Source organism: Cyprinus carpio, chromosome A18 (genome assembly GCF_018340385.1).
Source record: "Cyprinus carpio isolate SPL01 chromosome A18, ASM1834038v1, whole genome shotgun sequence".
In the NCBI taxonomy this organism is placed as follows: domain Eukaryota; kingdom Metazoa; phylum Chordata; class Actinopteri; order Cypriniformes; family Cyprinidae; genus Cyprinus; species Cyprinus carpio.
Genome location: NC_056589.1, coordinates 11,032,724 through 11,051,394, shown reverse-complemented (window position 1 = coordinate 11,051,394; position 18,671 = coordinate 11,032,724). Strand labels below are relative to the sequence as shown.

At 34.1% G+C, this 18,671-nt stretch overlaps 1 protein-coding gene across 2 annotated transcripts in view; it reads left to right on the top strand.

Moving 5' to 3' along the window:
* Positions 1 to 9,889, top strand: part of mthfsd (methenyltetrahydrofolate synthetase domain containing) — a 77,313-nt gene extending 67,424 nt beyond the window's left edge. The window contains exons 8-9 of one of the 2 annotated variants that reach the window (XM_042774991.1): positions 5,185 to 5,275; positions 9,130 to 9,889. In XM_042774991.1, coding sequence (XP_042630925.1) covers positions 5,185 to 5,275; positions 9,130 to 9,230 — 192 coding nt within the window. In that variant the 3' untranslated portion in view covers positions 9,231 to 9,889. The remainder of the gene's footprint in view (positions 1 to 5,184; positions 5,276 to 9,129) is intronic. The other variant, XM_042774992.1, reaches the window with a different exon arrangement.
* The last annotated feature ends 8,782 nt before the right edge of the window (positions 9,890 to 18,671 follow it).

Here is an 18,671-nt window from a genome sequence, read left to right as displayed (position 1 = left end):
GGGGCAAATGGACAGTACTGTAAAATCTTGGACGAGATCCTCCTTCCCTCAGCCAGAACACTGACGATGGGTCATTGATGGGTCTTCCAGTATGACAATGACCCGAAACATACCACCAAGGCAACAAAGGAATGGCTCAAGAAGAAGCACATTAAGGTCATGGAGTGGCCTAGTCAGTCTCCAGACCTCAATCCTATAGAAAATCTGTGGAGGGAGCTGAAACTTCGAATTGCCAAATGACAGCCAAGACACCTTAAGGATTTAAAGAGGATCTGTAAAGAGGAGTGGATCGAAATCCCTCCTAAGATGTGTGCAAACCTGGTGACCAACTACAAAAAACGTCTTACCTCTGTGCTTGCCAACAAGGGTTTCGGCACCAAGTACTAAGTCATGTTTTGCTTGGGGATCAAATACTTATTTCACTCACTGAAATGCAAATGAATTTCAAACATTTATATAATGTTTTTTTCTGGATTTTTTGGTTGGTACTCTGTCTATACGTTAAAATAAACCTACCATAAAAAATTACAGACCCTTCATTTCTGTGTAAGTGGGCAAACTTACAAAACTAGCAGGGGATCAGATAAATATTTTCCCCACTGTATTAATTCATGTCATGGCCAACAGATTATTTTGTCGAGGTAACAACATCCTTGTGTCATGGCCTCGAGATCCTATGTTGAGGGAACAACATCCATTTTTTGTGGCCACAAGTTTAATGCATAAACAAACCTGCATGACCATAGGAACCTGCGATAATCAGAGATTGATAAAACATTTTTATCCATCCCACAGGCTTGTAAATTCGTTAACGGGTCATGTCTTTTTATTTAATATTTGTATATTATTATTGTTATTACTAAACTGTAATATAATAGTATTATATTATTAACTGGTTTAGGGCTATTTAATATTTAATGTTGTATTTCCCCTTTCAATTCGTGTATCGATTTACCTAATTAACGTTCTGTATAATTAATGTTACCAAAAATTTTGCAAATACTATAAAATACTGCCAAAAAAGTTTTGACTTTATGATTGTATTTACGCCTGTGTGTGACGATAAATGAACATTTTGTTTTCATTTATAAATGAAGAATGATACATTTCTGAACGAAACACTATAGTATTTATAATTATAGTCTAATAATTAGCCAAAATAAAATAAAAGATATGTTAAATTCAACCTTTAAATGGCACTTCCAGTAAAAATTGCAAGCATAATCAATGGCGGTTAAGTTAGATGTCTGACATTCATTAGAAATTTGGTTTCATACTAATTAAACCCTTTGCAGCTGTTATGTTTTGAGCCCAAACTAACTCAGCTAGACATAAATAAATGCCCTTTACGCAAGGCTTCATTTCTAGGAAAAAAATTATATATAACAAAGCAACTGAACAACATTAATTAGGAAAACAGTGTGACACTCCATCGGTGACAGAATGGAGAAAAAACCTTGGGAGAAACCAGGCTCAGTCGGGGGGCCAGTTCTCCTCTGACCAGACGAAACCAGCAGTTCAATTCCAGGCTGCAGCAAAGTCAGATTGTGCAGAAGAATCATCCATTTCCTGTGGTCTTGTCCCGGTGGTCGTCTGAGACAAGGTCTTTACATGGGATCTGTCTCTGGGGCTCTAGTTTTCCTGGTCTCCGCTGTCTTTCAGGGCTGTAGAGGTCCTTTCTAGGTGCTGATCCACCATCTGGGCTGGATACGTACTGGATCCGGGTGACTGCAGTGACCCTCTGACTTGGATACAGACTGGATCTGGTGGCTATGGTGACCTCGGATTAAGAGAGAAACAGACTAATATTAGCGTAGATGCCATTCTTCTAGTGATGTAGCAAGTACATTGGGTGTTATGGGAAGTGTTCCCAATTCCGGTTTAACTAATTAATGCAGCCTAAAAATCCTTTAACGGATTTGGATATTAGAAGCGTATTAGTGTGCTATGTGTAAGCCAGGTTAAAGAGATGGGTCTTTAATCTAGATTTAAACTGCAAGAGTGTGTCTGCCTCCCGAACAATGTTAGGAAGGTTATTCCAGAGTTTGGGCGCTAAATAGGAAAAGGATCTGCTGCCCACAGTTGTTTAATATGCAGTACCTACTTAAATTCATTAAACTCTGACAATGTTTGAGATAAAGTTATCAAACCAACTGTAAAATTTTCAGAATTCCCTAAAATGCACAAGGCTTTATTATTTTTATTATTATTATTATTATTATTATTATTATTATTATTATTATTATTATTATTATTTTACCTTTATTGTTTTTTTATACAATACTGAAACCATATTTTGATAGGTTTAATCAAAGTTATTTTTCGTAAACGAAAACTGAAACTAAGACTAAAACTATTGGTCAAAAAACATTTTCGTAAACTGAAATAAAATGTAAATTTCAAAATAAATAAAAAACTAAACCAAACTAACAACAGTAACTGGAAAAACGAACTAAAATAAAATAATAATTGGCAAAAATAAATAACTGTGTTTGTGTATTGCCTGCAGGCGGAGGGGGTGCACGGCTGTCCGCGAGCCCTCCCGATGACGAAAATTACATAATGCGGACGGTGCACGGACGGTTTTCCCTCGTCTCCTTTCTGCCATTACAATTCAAGGGGAGAGGTTTCCAACTACCGTTGAACTATGTAACTTTCGGTCATCGGAAAATCTTTGTAAATTATTATTTCTAAAGCTTGAAGGTTACTAATTTACACTTTTGATGCTCTTATTCTATGCCTTATTCCGTATATCATCTAAAAGCCTGTAAAGTTGTTCACAAACTCTAACAAGAAAACCCTCCATTTGCATCGGATGCCATCATGGCTCGCCCCAGCAAAGGTGTCTGAACGTGAGGGATTGTCCCGGATGAGATCGTCAGGTGAAAGGTCATCATGTGGATAATTTTATTTACGGCTAAATTATTATTAATTAATTTGACTAATAATTAGATTGGGCAGGCCTTCGCAAAAGGGCGTTTAATAAAAAACAAATAAAAAATTGCCTTGACAAAAGCGCACTTTGTGCATCAAGGGTGAAAAGGGGCAGGTGCTCAAGCACCCCCGAAACCACTCCCACCACCCCTGCACTTGCCTCAACCGATGAGTGCCGACATGATGGAATCTAACTTCTGTTTGTTTGCTGTCATGTTCCAGTCTCCATAGAAACTCATTTTAAAATCTATTCTCAAAATATTTTGACTTTATTATTGTATTGTTACGAATTTATTATCATAGTTTTAACTTTTTTCTCAGTGGCGTAACTTTGCTTTGAAAAGTGGTGGGGACACCATGCAACCCGTTTTGCTAGTTTTTTATTTAATAACCTAATTTAATACGTGGGGACTGGGTTTAGAGTTGGAAAAACTTAATTTTCGCTTTTCAAAAATACTTCGATGTACCAGGGACGTCGCCAGAGAATTTTGAACGGGCCTGCTTCGGATGCTTTCACTGTCGATTTCGTGATCTTTTCAGGCTTTATTGCAAAGCACGAGTTATGCATGCATAAACAGGGCTGGACTGGGACAAAAAAATCGTCCCTGGCATTTTTTGGTCCAGGCGGCCCACAACCACTTCGAGATATATATATATATATATATATATATATATATATATATATATACACATTAATTAGGAAAACAGTGTGTCAATAATGCAAAATGACAGTTAAAGGCAGTTCATCATTGAATTCAGTGATGTCTTCATGCAGCTCAGTTCAGTTAAATTGTATCTGTGCAATAATTTGCAATCAAGTCAACGATATCGCTGTAAATGAAGTGTCCCTAACTAAGCAAGCCAGAGGCGACAGCGGCAAGGAACCAAAACTCCATCGGTGACAGAATGGAGAGAAAACCTTTGGAGAAACCAGGCTCAGTCGGTGGGCCAGTTCTCCTCTGACCAGACGAAACCAGCAGTTCAATTCCAGGCTGCAGCGAAGTCAGGTTGTGCAGAAGAGTCATCTGTTTCCTGTGGTCTTGTCCCGGCAGTTGTCTGAGACAGGGTATTTGGATTTTGGATAGGTATAATTTTTTTATTGTTGTCTTGTCATGGAATATATATTTTATACACTATACCAGTCAAAAGTTTTTGAACAGTAAGATTTTTTTTTTTTTTTTAGGAATTCTCTTCTGCTCACCAAGCCTGCATTTATTTGATCCAAAATACAGCAAAATCAGTAATATTGTGAAATATTTTTACTATTTAAAATAACATTTTTTTTATTTGAATATAAATTTAAAATGTAATTTATTCCTGCGATTTCAAAGCGGAATTTTTTGCATCATTACTCTAGTCACATGATCCTTCAGAAATCATTCAAATTTTCAGATTATGCTGAGAATAAATGTTTTCTCAAAAAAACATTTATTATTATTGTTGAAATAATAATAAATGAGTAGGCTATTATCAGCAAAGTATATTTTTTTCAGGTTTCCTTGATGAATAGAAAGTTCAGAAGAACAGCATTGATCTGAAAAAAAAAATAATATATATATTTGTTTACAAATGTCTTTATCGTCACTTTTGATCAATTTAAAGCATCCTTGCTAGATAAAAGTATTAATTTCTATCATAAATCATAACCTCCACAACCCCACCGGTCCCCCATCACCAAACAAGTGCAGGTCAGTTTCATCTGTAAATATGCTATTGTAGTTTTGTCTTTGTAGAGGGGGGAGCAGTTGGGGTGGGGGGGGTTCGATGCCTTGCTCAAGGGCACCTCAGTCGTGGTATTGAGGGTGGAGAGAGCGCTGTACATTCACTCCCCCCACAATTCCTGCCGGCCGACACTTTTACTCGCAACCTTTTGGATTACAAGTCCGACTCTCTAACCATTAGGCCACTACTTCCCCTGTTAAACTCCTCATATGAATGCCTGCATGACATGTATAATTGAGTTCAGACAGTTTGCAAGAATGTTTAGCGTCCCTGGTATGAAAATGATCGCTGCGAGGCGCTGGCGGAGTGAACGCGGCTTGTGAGAATTGAGAGTTAGGGCGTGGGCGCAGCCTCTGTGTTGCCAGATCCAACTATTATAAGCGTTTTTAGATTTCTCTTTTTCACATAATTTAACACTTTAGAAACTTAATAAAATAGGAACTTTCAGTTTAGAGTCAGCGATAGCTTTGTCTTATCTTATTTGCAAAAGATTGGAAATAATTTCGGTTTATTTTTATTTATTTTCAGGTTTTTGTTTGTTTTAGTATCAGTATCTGGCAACACGTCGCCCTTAAACTGAAAGCAATCAAAAAAGCCCATGGACAGGATACGACATTCGGTAAGGGAAATGCAAAAATTATCATGATATTCTGTCATAAACGTTATCAACGCTGTTAAAAACAGTAGCATTTAACACTAGTACACACAGATGTATATGCTATTTAACATTTAACATTCAGTATAGTTACATTTTCACAAATCATGCTATAAACTTTCATAAGCGCACTAGACTATAATAAGTTATTATAGTTATGTATTGTTGCAATAAACAACTGATAAAATTATCCACCCTTAAATGTAGTAAAGTATTAAAAATAGTCATCCCTCCAAAGCCTGGGTACGGCCATGCATATCACATCTTGTCTTGGTAAGAATAAAACGTCAGGTCCGACAATATTTTATTTTTTTTTATCTAGTTTTATTCGCATTGGCCCATGGAAACCTCTATGAACACACTTGACTTGACCAAAAAATCGCGGGGAATGAATTTATTAAAAAGTGTTTACGTATTCTAAACTCATGGCGCGTGCACACATTAGGATAGATTAGATGCCTGCCTCCGTTGCGAGTCCCTATCGAGCACTTTACTGATTCAACTACTCTCTTCTTCTACTCCTTCCTGGCTTTTTTGGCCCGCATCACTCACCACAGAGCAAGCCTGTTCTTGATAAAGCTGCTGTGAAAACGCGGGAAAAGCCGACGAGGAAGAAGTTGGGGTGATGCGATATATACAGTAGGCTACAGGTCAAAAGTTTGGAAACATTACTATTTTTAATGTTTTTGAAAGAAGTTTCTTCTGCTCATCAAGCCTGCATTTATTTGATCAAAAATACAGAAAAAAAATGTAATATTGTGATATATTATTACAATTTAAAATATATTTTTAAATTTATTATACTTTAAATTATCATTTATTTCTGTGATGCAAAGCTGAATTTTTAGGATCATTATCACATGATCCTTTAGAAATCATTCTAATATGATGATTCATTATCAAAGTTGGAAACAGTTCTGCGGCTTAATATTTTTTCAGAACATGTGATACTTTTTTATACGGAAGAGGATTAGGGCCAAGCAATAATAAAAAAATAAAACCATCTCGAGATTAAAGTCATTATATTGCGAGATTAAACTCTTTAAATTTCGAGAAAAAAGTCGAAATACAATCTTGAGAATAACATTACATTACGAGTTACATTACACGCCATTAATGGCAATGCCGTACAGTTTTAATTTATCATAGCTGTCCAAGTGCCAGAGTGCATTTGGGTGCAGCCAGCGATAACCTTGCATTTGTCCTCTGGTTGTCATTTCATGTTGGACAAAAGCGAGTAGCCTACATCGCGCAAATTGGACTGATTTTTTTCTTCTAAAAAGACCTAGCCGCTTGCAAATTCACTTTAAAGTTTGTGTGCTAATTATTATTGTGTCATAATTAGCTAAAGTTGATAGTATTTCTTTGTTACTGAAAGATATAGGCTATGCAATGAACACTGATCGAATGCGTTATTCTCTACATTTCATTTCGACTTTTTTTCTCGAAACACAACGACTTTATTCTCGAAATTTAATGAGTTTATTCTCAAGATTGTATTTCGACTTTTTTTCTCGAAATTTAACGAGTTTAATCTCGCAATATAATGACTTTAATCTCGAGATGGTTTTATTTATTTTTTTATTATTGCTTGGCCCTAATCCTCTTCCGTATTTTTAGGATACTTTGATGAATAAAAAGTAAAAAAAAAAGAAGCTATGTTTTTAAAATATAAATATTTTTTAATAACAATATACACTACTGGTCAGTAATTTGGGGTCAGTAATTTTTTGTTTTCTTTTTTTTAAATCAATACTTTTATTCAGCAAGGATGTGTTAAATTGATAAAAAGTGATAGTAAAGAAAATATATTATTAGAATATATATTATTAGAATTTTTATTTTTTTATTTTGAATAAATGCAGTTCCTTTTTAACTTTTTATTCATCAAATATATTAGACAGCAGAACTGTTTCCAACACTCATAATAAATCAGAATATTAGAATGATTTCTAAATGATCATGTGATAGACTGGATGTTACATGTGACACTGAAGGCTGGAGTAATGATGCTGAAAATTCAGGAATAAATTATTTTTTTAAAGTATATTCAAATAGATAACTATTATTTTAAGTTGTAATAATATTTCACAATATTACTGTTTTTTCTGTATTTTTGATCAAATAAATGCAGGCTTGATGAGCAGAAGAAACTTCTTTCAAAAACATTAAAAATAGTAATGTTTCCAAACTTTTGACCTGTACTGTAGGTGGAGCAAAATATTTCATCCTCTGTCTATAGCACATTGTGATTGGATGTTTACACTGTCAATACAGGAGGCAAACCAATGGGCCACTGGCTGCTCGCTGTCAGTGCATGATGGTCCTCGGCAAAAAAAATAAAAATAATACATACTTTCCGCAATATATTTTTCAATTACTTTAAAAAAAAGTGGTGGGGACATGTATTTTTTTTTAATTAGGTTTAATATATTGTTCTTGGGACGTTTTTTTTTTTTTTTTTTTTTTTTTACATGGCACTAAAGCCTTCGTGCAAATGATCAATGGACAAACTGATAGAATATATTCTTATATAAAAATATTATGGTGTTAATGTTTGAGATTAAATATTTTCAAAATCTTTTCAGTCCCTTTTTCCTGACAAACTGCATTACCAACAACGATGTCCAACTCATTGCAAAATGAAGTGAAACATTGGGAAACACTCAATACTATAAGGCTCATTTCTACACAGCATTTACTACACATGGCACAGCATGGCAAATACTCTCTTGTAATGTTTTTTTTTTTTTTTCTCCAGACATGAGTGTTAAAATTGACAATTAAAACTGTGTACTGCCTTTAGTACCACGATATTACATGTACATGTGTATAACATGCAACCCTAATTACCGGTGGCTCACAACAGAGCACCTGCACCATCATTCCAGGTTTTTTTTTTTGTTTGTTTGCTTTTTTTTTTTTTTTCTCATCAGGGAGTGATACATCTTAGACAGCTAATAGAGAGACAGCTCAATAAAATCTCAGGTTCTCCCTGTTGCTTCCAGCAGCTTTTGGACTGGATGCTCTAGTTCATTTGTGGCTGAGGACATTCTTGTATTACTTTTCCACAAGTCAAGCTGATTTCATCAGTCCTGGCTAGTGTATGGGAAGACTAAATTTGTCATCTGTTAGTGGCACCACGATGACCATCCTGAGTTTGGTTCTCTGATCTTGTATCCCTTTGGAGGAACCTCCTTAGGAGATTCCAGTCAGAGACAATCTCTTGTCTCAGGCTCGGGGCACAATATGAAATCCTCAACCAAGCATGTGGAAACTTTGGGTATGGTGAACGTGGCCCTTTATATCTGTGGTGGAAGAGTCCATTTTTAATGTGAAGATTTCCTTTGCAGTGTAGAATATTTGCAGCCTGGTACAGGGAACAGTATTTTGGACCCAGTTCACGGCCCGGTCTGTTGAGTGATGAAGTTTTTATGAGTGTTTTTCTGGAGGCACAGCCCTCTGCACTCTTAAAGTGTTTGTGACATAATTTTATATTAAGCACATAGTGGTTGGAGGTGTTTCTTTGAGACTACATTTACTTGTCTCCCATTTTATGCATGGGATGAGGCAGCTTGAGGCTTTTTCATCCTATTTTTATTTTTTCTAGGGATGTTTGTAGCATGTCACAGTTTGATAAGGTTCCCATCACATCAGCTACCATTGCAGCATCACAGGTTTACAGTGTGGTCTGAGTTCATAAAATTCCTGAGAAATACCTTAACTACCTTAACAAGAAAAATCAAACTCTTTTCAGATGATCTCTTCAGATTAACTTAATTATAATAACTTATATATAACTTACTATATGCTTTCAGTTACACACAGAAATACTGAAGAAAATACCCATTCTGAAGAAACTAAGAACACTGGAGCAGGAAGCTGGGAAAGATGTTGCTTTAAAGACAACACCTGCTGAAGAGGATCAAACTAAGAAATCCAAAGAGCTTAAATGGCAGCCTAATTGTCATCCTAAAGCTGAGCTGTAATGTGAACATTTAGCTTCTGAAGATAACAGGTGTGCTGGATTTGAGTGCAAATTTCCTAAAACTTATGTCACCACTATATCCCTGAGTAACATTCCAGCTCGGTTACGCGTAAGTGAGTTGAAGAGCTTGCTCAGAGAACATGTAGCTGTTCCTCTGAGAATCAGCTGGAAGGGGACAAAGCACAGAGTGTTCCTACTGTACTCTGATGACACTGGTGCATAGCACGCTCTCATCACTTTTCAAAAGCTGTCCATTGAATTTGTCACCAGGATACCAAAGAGAGTATACCAAACAGGCTGGTAAAAGACTCCATGCTCCTATAGAGGATAATGTATTTAATCCAGCATTCTGATCTGTACACCTTCCTAAACGAGAATTAAACTTTCTAAATAACTTTTTGTTATCTATTACTGACTTGTATGCTTGAAATTGGTTAACTTTTAAATAAGAAATATAAGAATCTTTTTAAAAACATGTCATGAAAATCTGAGTTCTGCTGAGGCCTGAGGATATTCTTATGCATTTCTTGTTCAGATAATCTGTGTTTATAAATGGGCATATTTTATAATACCAGCTCTTCTTTAGAGGAATGTCTATAAGTGTATTAATTGTTGATAGAGTTCATAATAACAAGACAAACCATTTTCGTTGTTTTTTTCTTTAGGGTTTCAACTTTTGTAAAATTACCAGTGCCAACCAGCACTACAGAAAATTATTATTATTATTATTATTATTATTATTATTATTATTATCTGACAATATCAATCTCATGATAAATTTATATCAAGTTGCATTAACTAGACTGTTTTTTGTTTTTTCGTAAATGTCACTTGAAGGTTTTTTTTGTTTGTTTTTGTGTGTGTGCTGTAATTTGGGGGATCATGCAGAGGTGTATTATAAAATGTTCGGTATAAATATAGTTTTTAATAATACTCTAAGATTTCAAACAACAGTAAGTATAATAAGAGTACTATTATTAAATACTCATTTATTAATAAATACTCTTATTAAATACTCTTTAATAATACTCTAAGATTTCAAACACCAATAACGACGCCCTGAAACATCGCTAGAAAAAAAATCTAAGAATCTGGTGTTCTTCAACAAATAAATAGAATAAATAAATAATAATAATAATAATAATACTAATAATAATAATAATAATAATAATAATAATAATATTTTGCTTGGTACAATCTAAGTGTGTGTCTATTGCTATCTATAACTACGCTTTTTTTTTGTTTGTCATTTGATCTGAATATTAACACTAGTGAGATTTAGTCAGCTGAAACAGTTTTAATTAATCTAGTTTTTGTCAGTTATTCGACTATTCAGCAAAACTCAACTTCAACTACAGTTTAAAATAAATTATTTGATTAGTATTTTACATTAATGACACTTAAAACATATCTAAATATTAACAAGACTGATTGGGAGGGGGTTGTGAACCTGATTTTGCTCTTGCGCTCTGTCTCATTTTGTCATTTATTGACTATTTTACAGTTTGTCTATGGGATAATGTTGGTAAATATTGTAAATAAATAGTCAACCTGATTTTGTTTTTAAGCCGTTCTATCTTATTGTTTTCGAATTACAAAAGAATAATTAAAAGTAAATAAAAATTGATGTTTGCATTTGTCCGTTTAATGGCAGTCAGGGTCGGCGCGTGCCTAGCGAACTAGGCGGCAGCGCAGTCAGGGAGGCAAAAAGGAAAGAGAGGGTTTTTATTTTATTTTATTTATTTTTTATTGGACATTCGTTTGGAATTTTTGCAGACGTATCAACAAGTTATCACCCTATTAGTTATTCTAAACATAAATGAACTTAGTGGCGCTCCCTCCACTCCCCTACCCACTTTTAGAGCGGAATCGTAATGCAAAAAACCCTGATGTACATCCAAAAATGCCATCAAAATTAATAAAACTGTCTGGACATGAATACAACAAACTTTTGCTGCAGGTAATGACTACCCAGCAAACATGCCCCTGCAGGCCCACTGCGGGTTTTCTGTGAGACAGAGTGGGCAGAGCAAACCCACACTAAACCCACGTGGGCCCCAGGTTAGCCCATGCGGGTCCCACAGCAGTTTTGCGCTTTATGGGTTTTGTGTGGGCAAGCCCGCAGTGGGGAAGCCCCCCTTTGGGTTAGCCCATTCGGGACCAATAGCAGTGGTGTCATTTCGGGACCTATGAGGATTTTCTGTGGGCTTGCCCCAAAAACCAAAACAAAAAACCTGGGGCTCCCCTTTTTTTTTCTTACATGCAATTGTTGCACTAAAATTAGATTTCTGCTAAAATGACAGTGAAATGAAAACAATAAATTGTCCATAAAAATATGTGTGTGTACTGTGTATATATTTATTATGTATATATAAATACACACACATACAGTATATATTTATATATATATATACTGTATATATTGAACAAAAATACATTTATATATTTATATTCTTATATTTTATATTATAAATTTAATATATCAACAAAATATTTTTTCCTTAAATATGTGTTTGTATTTATATACATTCACATTTAGTCATGATGCTTTTATCAACAGCGACTCACAGGACTTAGGACAATGGAAGCAATCAAAATCAGCAAAAGAGCAATAATACAAATGCTAAAACAAGTCACAGTTAGCTTAACGCAGTACACGTAACATGTATTTTTTTTATTATATAATAAAAAGAAAATACATAGAATACAAAAAGAATGGATAAGCTAGTGTTATTTTTATTTATTTTATTTTTTAAGAAACCAAGTAGTAAGTAAATGAATAGAGTGCAGGTCTAAATTCTAGTCTTTTTTTAAAGAATAGAATTAGAATAGAGAGCGAAGAGTTAGATGGTCAAATAAAGATGGAATATGTGTTTTAGCCGGTTCTTGAAGATGCTCAGCTCCTTGGATTGAGTTGGGCAGTTCATTCCACCAGGAGGGAACATTTATTTTAAAAGTCCTTGAAAGTGATTTTGTGCCTCTTTGGGATGGCACAATAAAGTGATGTTCACTTGCAGAACGCAAGCTTCTAGAGGGCACATAAGTCTGAAGTAATGAATAAAGGGGTGCAGAGCCAGTGGTGGTTTTGTAGGCAAACATTAGTGTATTGAATTTTGTTTTGAATTTACTGTATTTTTTGTTTGTTTTCGGGACATATATATATATATAAATATACACAGTACACACGCATATAATATGTAAACAAAAACTTTTATTTTGGATGCGATTAATCATTTGACAACACTAATATTGGTCTACATACACACACACACACACACACACACACACACACATACATTATATATATAGTTTATTGTCACTGCATTTAAAATATGTAATATACATAAATTATAAGAGTATACAGTGCTGTTGTTAATACATTTTAGGCTATTATTAAAACAAATTATTTATTTGTCAAAATAAAATCATGTTAATAAACAGATCATTGATTTGTTCATTTATTCATTGTTATTGCTGGTATTGGATAGTGATGTAATCATTTATTAAATATTTCTGAAAGGAAAAAAGAAAAAAAAAAGTAGATTTTAAAAATTTCTTAGTTAATTTCTAAATTTTCTATTTAAAATTTGTCAAATTCGTCAAAAATGGTTGTGAATTAATTAACATGAATTAAATTACACATTTTATTTTGATTATCAGTGTTGTTTTTCGCTTTTTTAAGGGGAGACACTGCAGGCAAAAACAGAGTTTTTTCATGCACCTGTCAATATGAAAAGCCAAAAAGCCCAAAATATAAATATAGTGTTTTTTCAGACATATGGAAAGAAAACATCCAAAAGACACCGTTAAGTGTTTCTTTTATAGCACTTTATCTATTTGTGTCAATAGATTTCAATAACAATACATATTTTTAAAGGCCGTTTTTCCCCACGTTTCCTCAAAATGAGTTTTTTTTTTTTTTCTCCAACTCTGAGCCATAAATCTCCAATTCAGTGGGCAATTACACACACCCAAACTTTACATTTTTAATTCCTGTCTATATTCTGAAGGTTTTTACAGAGGGATTTTGTTCATATATAATTTTCTTGATATATATACTACAGCATTTTTATATTAAGTTCCCCCAAAAATGGTGAAAATATATTGTTTTCTAGCTGTTCAAAGTATTGTTTCTGATTTTATGGTGTGACAAAAGAGATACCCAGAATTCCTTCTGGTAAAAACATTTGACTCTAATATGTCAAAAAAAAATTAAACAAGACGAATTTTGAAACTGAAAGACTTCATCCTGTGTTCAGATTTTTGTACTAGAAATTTCTGCAAATTAGCACATATTAAATAATGCCTCATTTGCATATTTAAATATAACATTTTAGAAAACTTGTAATACAAAAAATGTTTGCAATTATCAATGTAATCTTAGTGATATTAGTTCTCTAATATCCTGTCTTAGCTTTTAGAAAAATGACATAAAAATACTGTGATTTTCCTGAGGCACACACAAGGCACATATCCAAGGCCTCCACACAAGACTTTTTGACCACAGAAATTGTTTTGGTGTGGATGTGAAGTCAGATATATACCGAAATTATGTCACAAACTTCAATAAAACGTATATTCATAGTAAAAATTGCTTTTTGTTTATTGTGTGTAGGGTATAGAGTAGCCCCTCAAAAAATTAGCCTAAAATGAGTGAGGAGAGAAGTTATGTTTTAAAAACTTGTTTCAATTTCTACTTACAAAATGTGAATTGTGTCAAGAATTTAAGTTCAATAAAAAAGAATAATAAAAACAAAAAATATATATATAATATATAAACCATATATAGAAATTAGAACCTAATATATAAAAACCATAGACTGGATATAAACCTATGCATGTCACGTCCGGGATACAAGGAAACAGTGAGAGTTCCAAATGCGATTCGAGTACGTCTTTATTTAGGGGCAATCCAAAGAATAAAAAGTCCATGCAGGGGTGGGTAAAAAAAAAATATGTTAAAATAAAAAGGAAAAAGGACTAGAAGACGTATTATGTGTATTATTTCCATGTTTGTTGCACCTCAACAGCTAGTTAAACAGGATGAGGGTTGAAGAAAAAGTCGAAACAAAAAAAGGTTCTTTTTCTTTTTCGGTGTGTTTATACACTTAGAAAGTCTTCTTTCCCACAACGTACATTTTTGTGAAAATACAATACAACAGAAAACTGTAACATTAAGTATTAAGTATGAATAAAAAGTAAATAGTAAGAAAGACAACAATAGTCTTCTCTTTTAAAAATGTAACATCAAATAGCAAATGTTTTCCTTAAATCCTATGAAATACTCTTTTTTTTTTTAACATGGATGATATTAAAGTAAACAAACTTACAGACGATGGCCCTCTTTGGAACATGGAAATAACAGAAGAATATATCTTTTACTATCAGAGAGAGACATCTCTGCTGCATCACTGCTGTGGAGAAGTGAAAACTAAAATGGCCCACCACGGGAACATCTAACCTAAGTCAAAATGAATGCATCTTAACCCATTAAATAAACCAAAATTAAATGGACTACATAAATAGTCAGAACACTCCCCCCTCTGGTATTTTTTAGAAATAACCACTACTGAACAATGAACTGTTCTGTTAGAACATTATTCATTTTCATTCGTGTCTTCTGATGACAGAAAGAAGAATCACTGGGGGATACAGGTCTCAGGATAAGTTTACACTTCCCCATCCTGGTGACATTGAATTTCAATTTTCCTGACCCTTTTCAAATCTCGCCTGGGAAGACCTTAGTGACTAGAGCACCATCGGCCAGTCATTTCTCTTAACTTGAGGCCTCGTGCTTCATAAGTACAATATCTACCCTCCCTGATGTTAGGCTGGTTCGTGTGCCATTCAGTTTTGCGGAGGACCTTTGAAGATTGACTTTAGGTAACTCACGTCGCCCACCTTTTCCCAGAAGGTGCTGGCAAGTTGTTGAACTTGCTTCCATTTCTGGCAAAAATCCTTTTTCAAAGTCCCCTGGAGGAGGAGTCCCGCGTCGCCGCCGGCGTGGTGGCCCGCATTTATTCCGATGTGTGCCGTTTCTCTTCTTGTTTTCGAATTACAAAGGAAGAATTAAAAGTAAATTAAAAATTGCTGTTTGCATTTTCCGTTTATGGCAGTCCGGGTCGGCGCGGCACTAGCGAACTAGGCTGCAAGCGCAGTCAGGAAGCAAAAGGACAAACGAGAGGGTTTTTATTTTATTTTATTTATTTTTTATTGGACATTCGTTTGGAATTTTTGCAGACGTATCAACAAGTTATCACCCTATTAGTTATTCTAAACCATAAGGTCGAACTAGTGGCGCTCCCTCCACTCCCATAACACTTTTAGAGCGGGAATCGTAAGCAAAAAAACCCTGATGTACATCCAAAAATGCCATCCCAACATGAATTATAAAACGTCTGGACATGAATACATACAAAACTTTTGCTGCAGGTACTGACTACCAGCAAACATGCACCGCAGGCCCACTGCGGGTTTTCTGTGAGACAGAGGGGCAGAGCAACCCACACTAAACCCACGTGGGCCCAGGTTAGCCCATGCGGGTCCCACAGAGTGTGAGGCTTTGTATGGGTGTGTGGGCAAGCCGCGTGGGGAAGCCCCCCCTTTGGGTTAGCCCATTCGGCGACCCATAGCAGGTGGTGCATTGCGGGCCATGAGGATTTTCTGTGGGCTGTTGCCCCAAAAAAACAAAACAAAAAAACCTGGGGCCCCCCCTTTTTTGTTCTTACATGCAATTGTTGCACTAAAAGTAGATTTCTGCCTAAAATGGACAGTGAATGAAAACAATAAATTGGTCCATAAAAAATATGTGCTGGTACCTGTGTCAATTATTATGTATATATATAACACCAAACATACAGTTATATTTATATATATATACTGTTCTATTGACCAAAAATACATGTATATTCTTATATTTTATTAGTAAATTTAAATATCAACAAAAAATTTTTTCCTTAATAGTGTTTGTATTTATATACATTACATTAGTACATGAGTCTTTATTAAACAGCGACTCACAGGACTTGTAGGACAATGGAAGCAATCAAAGCAGCAAAAAGAGCAATAATCAATGCTAAAAACAAGTCACAGTTGACTTTAACGCGAGTAACGTAACAGTAGTTTTTTGATTATTATATTTTTTTAACAAAAAAAGAAAATTTACATAGAATACAAAAAGAATGGATAAGCTAGTGTTGATTTTTAATGATTGTATTTATTTAAGAACCAAGTAGTAGTAGTACGTAAATGAATAGAGTGCAGGTCTAAATTCTAGTCTTTTTTTGAAAGTAATAGAATTAGAATAGAAGAGCGAAGAGTTGAGGGGGAGGGTCAAATAAAAGATGAGAATATGTGTTTTCGCCGGTTCTTGAAGATGGCTCAGGGCCTCGCTGGATTGAGTGGGGACAGTTCATTCCAGCTCACGGAGGGAACATTTATTTTAAAAATTCTGTGAAAGTGAGTTTGTTCGCCTCTTTGTGGATTGGCCGCAATAAAGTGATGTTCACTTGGCAGAAACGCAAGCTCTATGAGGCAACATACGTCTAGAAGTAACTGAATATAGGGGTGCCGAGGACCAGTGGTGTGGTTTGTAGGCAAGAGCATTATATGCCTTGGACTTTTATGCCATTCAAGCTATTGGTAGCCAGTGCAAATTGATAAACCTATATACGTAATAAATATACACAGTACACACGCATATAATATGTAAACAAAAACTTTTATTTTGGATGCGATTAATCATTTGACAACACTAATATTGGTCTACATACACACACACACCCACACACACCACACACAACACAACACACACACACACACATACAGTTATATATATAGTTTATTGTCACTGCATTTAAAATATGTAATATACATAAATTATAAGAGTATACGTTGATGTTTTTTTTATATTTGTGGGTTTTTTTTAAAAAAATTTTTTTTTTTTAAAAATTAAATTATTTTTATTAACTGCATTGATTTGTTCATTTATTCATTGTTATTGCTGGTATTGGATAGTGATGTAATCATTTATTAAATATTTCTGAAAGGAAAAAAGTAAAAAGTAAGATTTTAAATTTCTTAGTTAATTTCTAAATTTTCTATTTAAATTTGTCAAATTCGTCAAAATGGTTGTGAATTAATTAACATGAATTAAATTACACATTTTATTTTGATTATCAGTGTTGTTTTTCGCTTTTTTAAGGGGAGACACTGCAGGCAAAAATTGGGTTTTATCAGCACTGTCAATATGAAAAGCACAAAAAGCCCAAAATTCTAAATATAGTGTTTTTTCAGACATATGGAAAAGAAAACATCCAAAAGACACGTTTAAGTGTTTCTTTTATAGCACTTTATCTATTTGTGTCAATAGATTTCAATAACAATACATATTTTTAAAGGCCGTTTTCTCAAAATGAGTTTTTTTCTCCAACTCTGAGCCATAAATCTCCAATTCAGTGGCAATTACACACACCAAACTTTACATTTTTATTCCTGTCTATATTCTGAAGGTTTTTACAGAGGGATTTGTTCATATATAATTTTCTTGATTAATACAGCATTTTTATTCCCCCAAAAATGGGTGAAAAATATATTGTTTTCTAGCTGTTCAAAGTATTTTCTGAATATGGGTGTGACAAAAAAAGAGATACCCAGAATTCCTTCTGTAAAAACATTTGACTCTAATATGTCAAAAAAATTAAAAAAGAATTTTGAAACTGACTTCATCCTGTGTTCAGATTTTTGTACTAGAAAATTTATGCAAATTAGCACATATTAAATAATGCCAGGGTCATTTGCATATTTAAATATAACATTTTAGAAAACTTGTAATACAAAAAATGTTTGCAATTATCAATGTAATCTTAGTGATATTAGTTCTCTAATATCCTGTCTTAGCTTTGGTTGGTGATAGGATTAGAAAAATGACATTAAAATACTGTGATTTTCCTGAACACAAGGCACATATCCAAGGCCTCCACACAAGACTTTTGACGCCACAGAATTGTTTTGGTGTGGATGTGAAGTCCAGATATATACCGAAATTATGTCACAAACTTCAATAAAAAAACGATGTATTCATCAATTGCTTTTTGTTATTTGTGTAGGTATAGGCCTCAAATAATTAGCCTAAAATGAGTGAGGAGAGAAGTTATGTTTAAAAACTTGTTTCAATTTCTACTTACAAAATGTGAATTGTGTCAAGAATTTAAGTTCAATAAAAGAAATAATAAAAAACAAATTATATATATATATATATAAAAACCATAGACTGGATATAAACCTATGCATGTCACGTCCGGGATACAAGGAAACAGTGAGAGTTCCAAATGCGAGTACGTCTTTATTTAGGGGCAATCCAAAGAATAAACA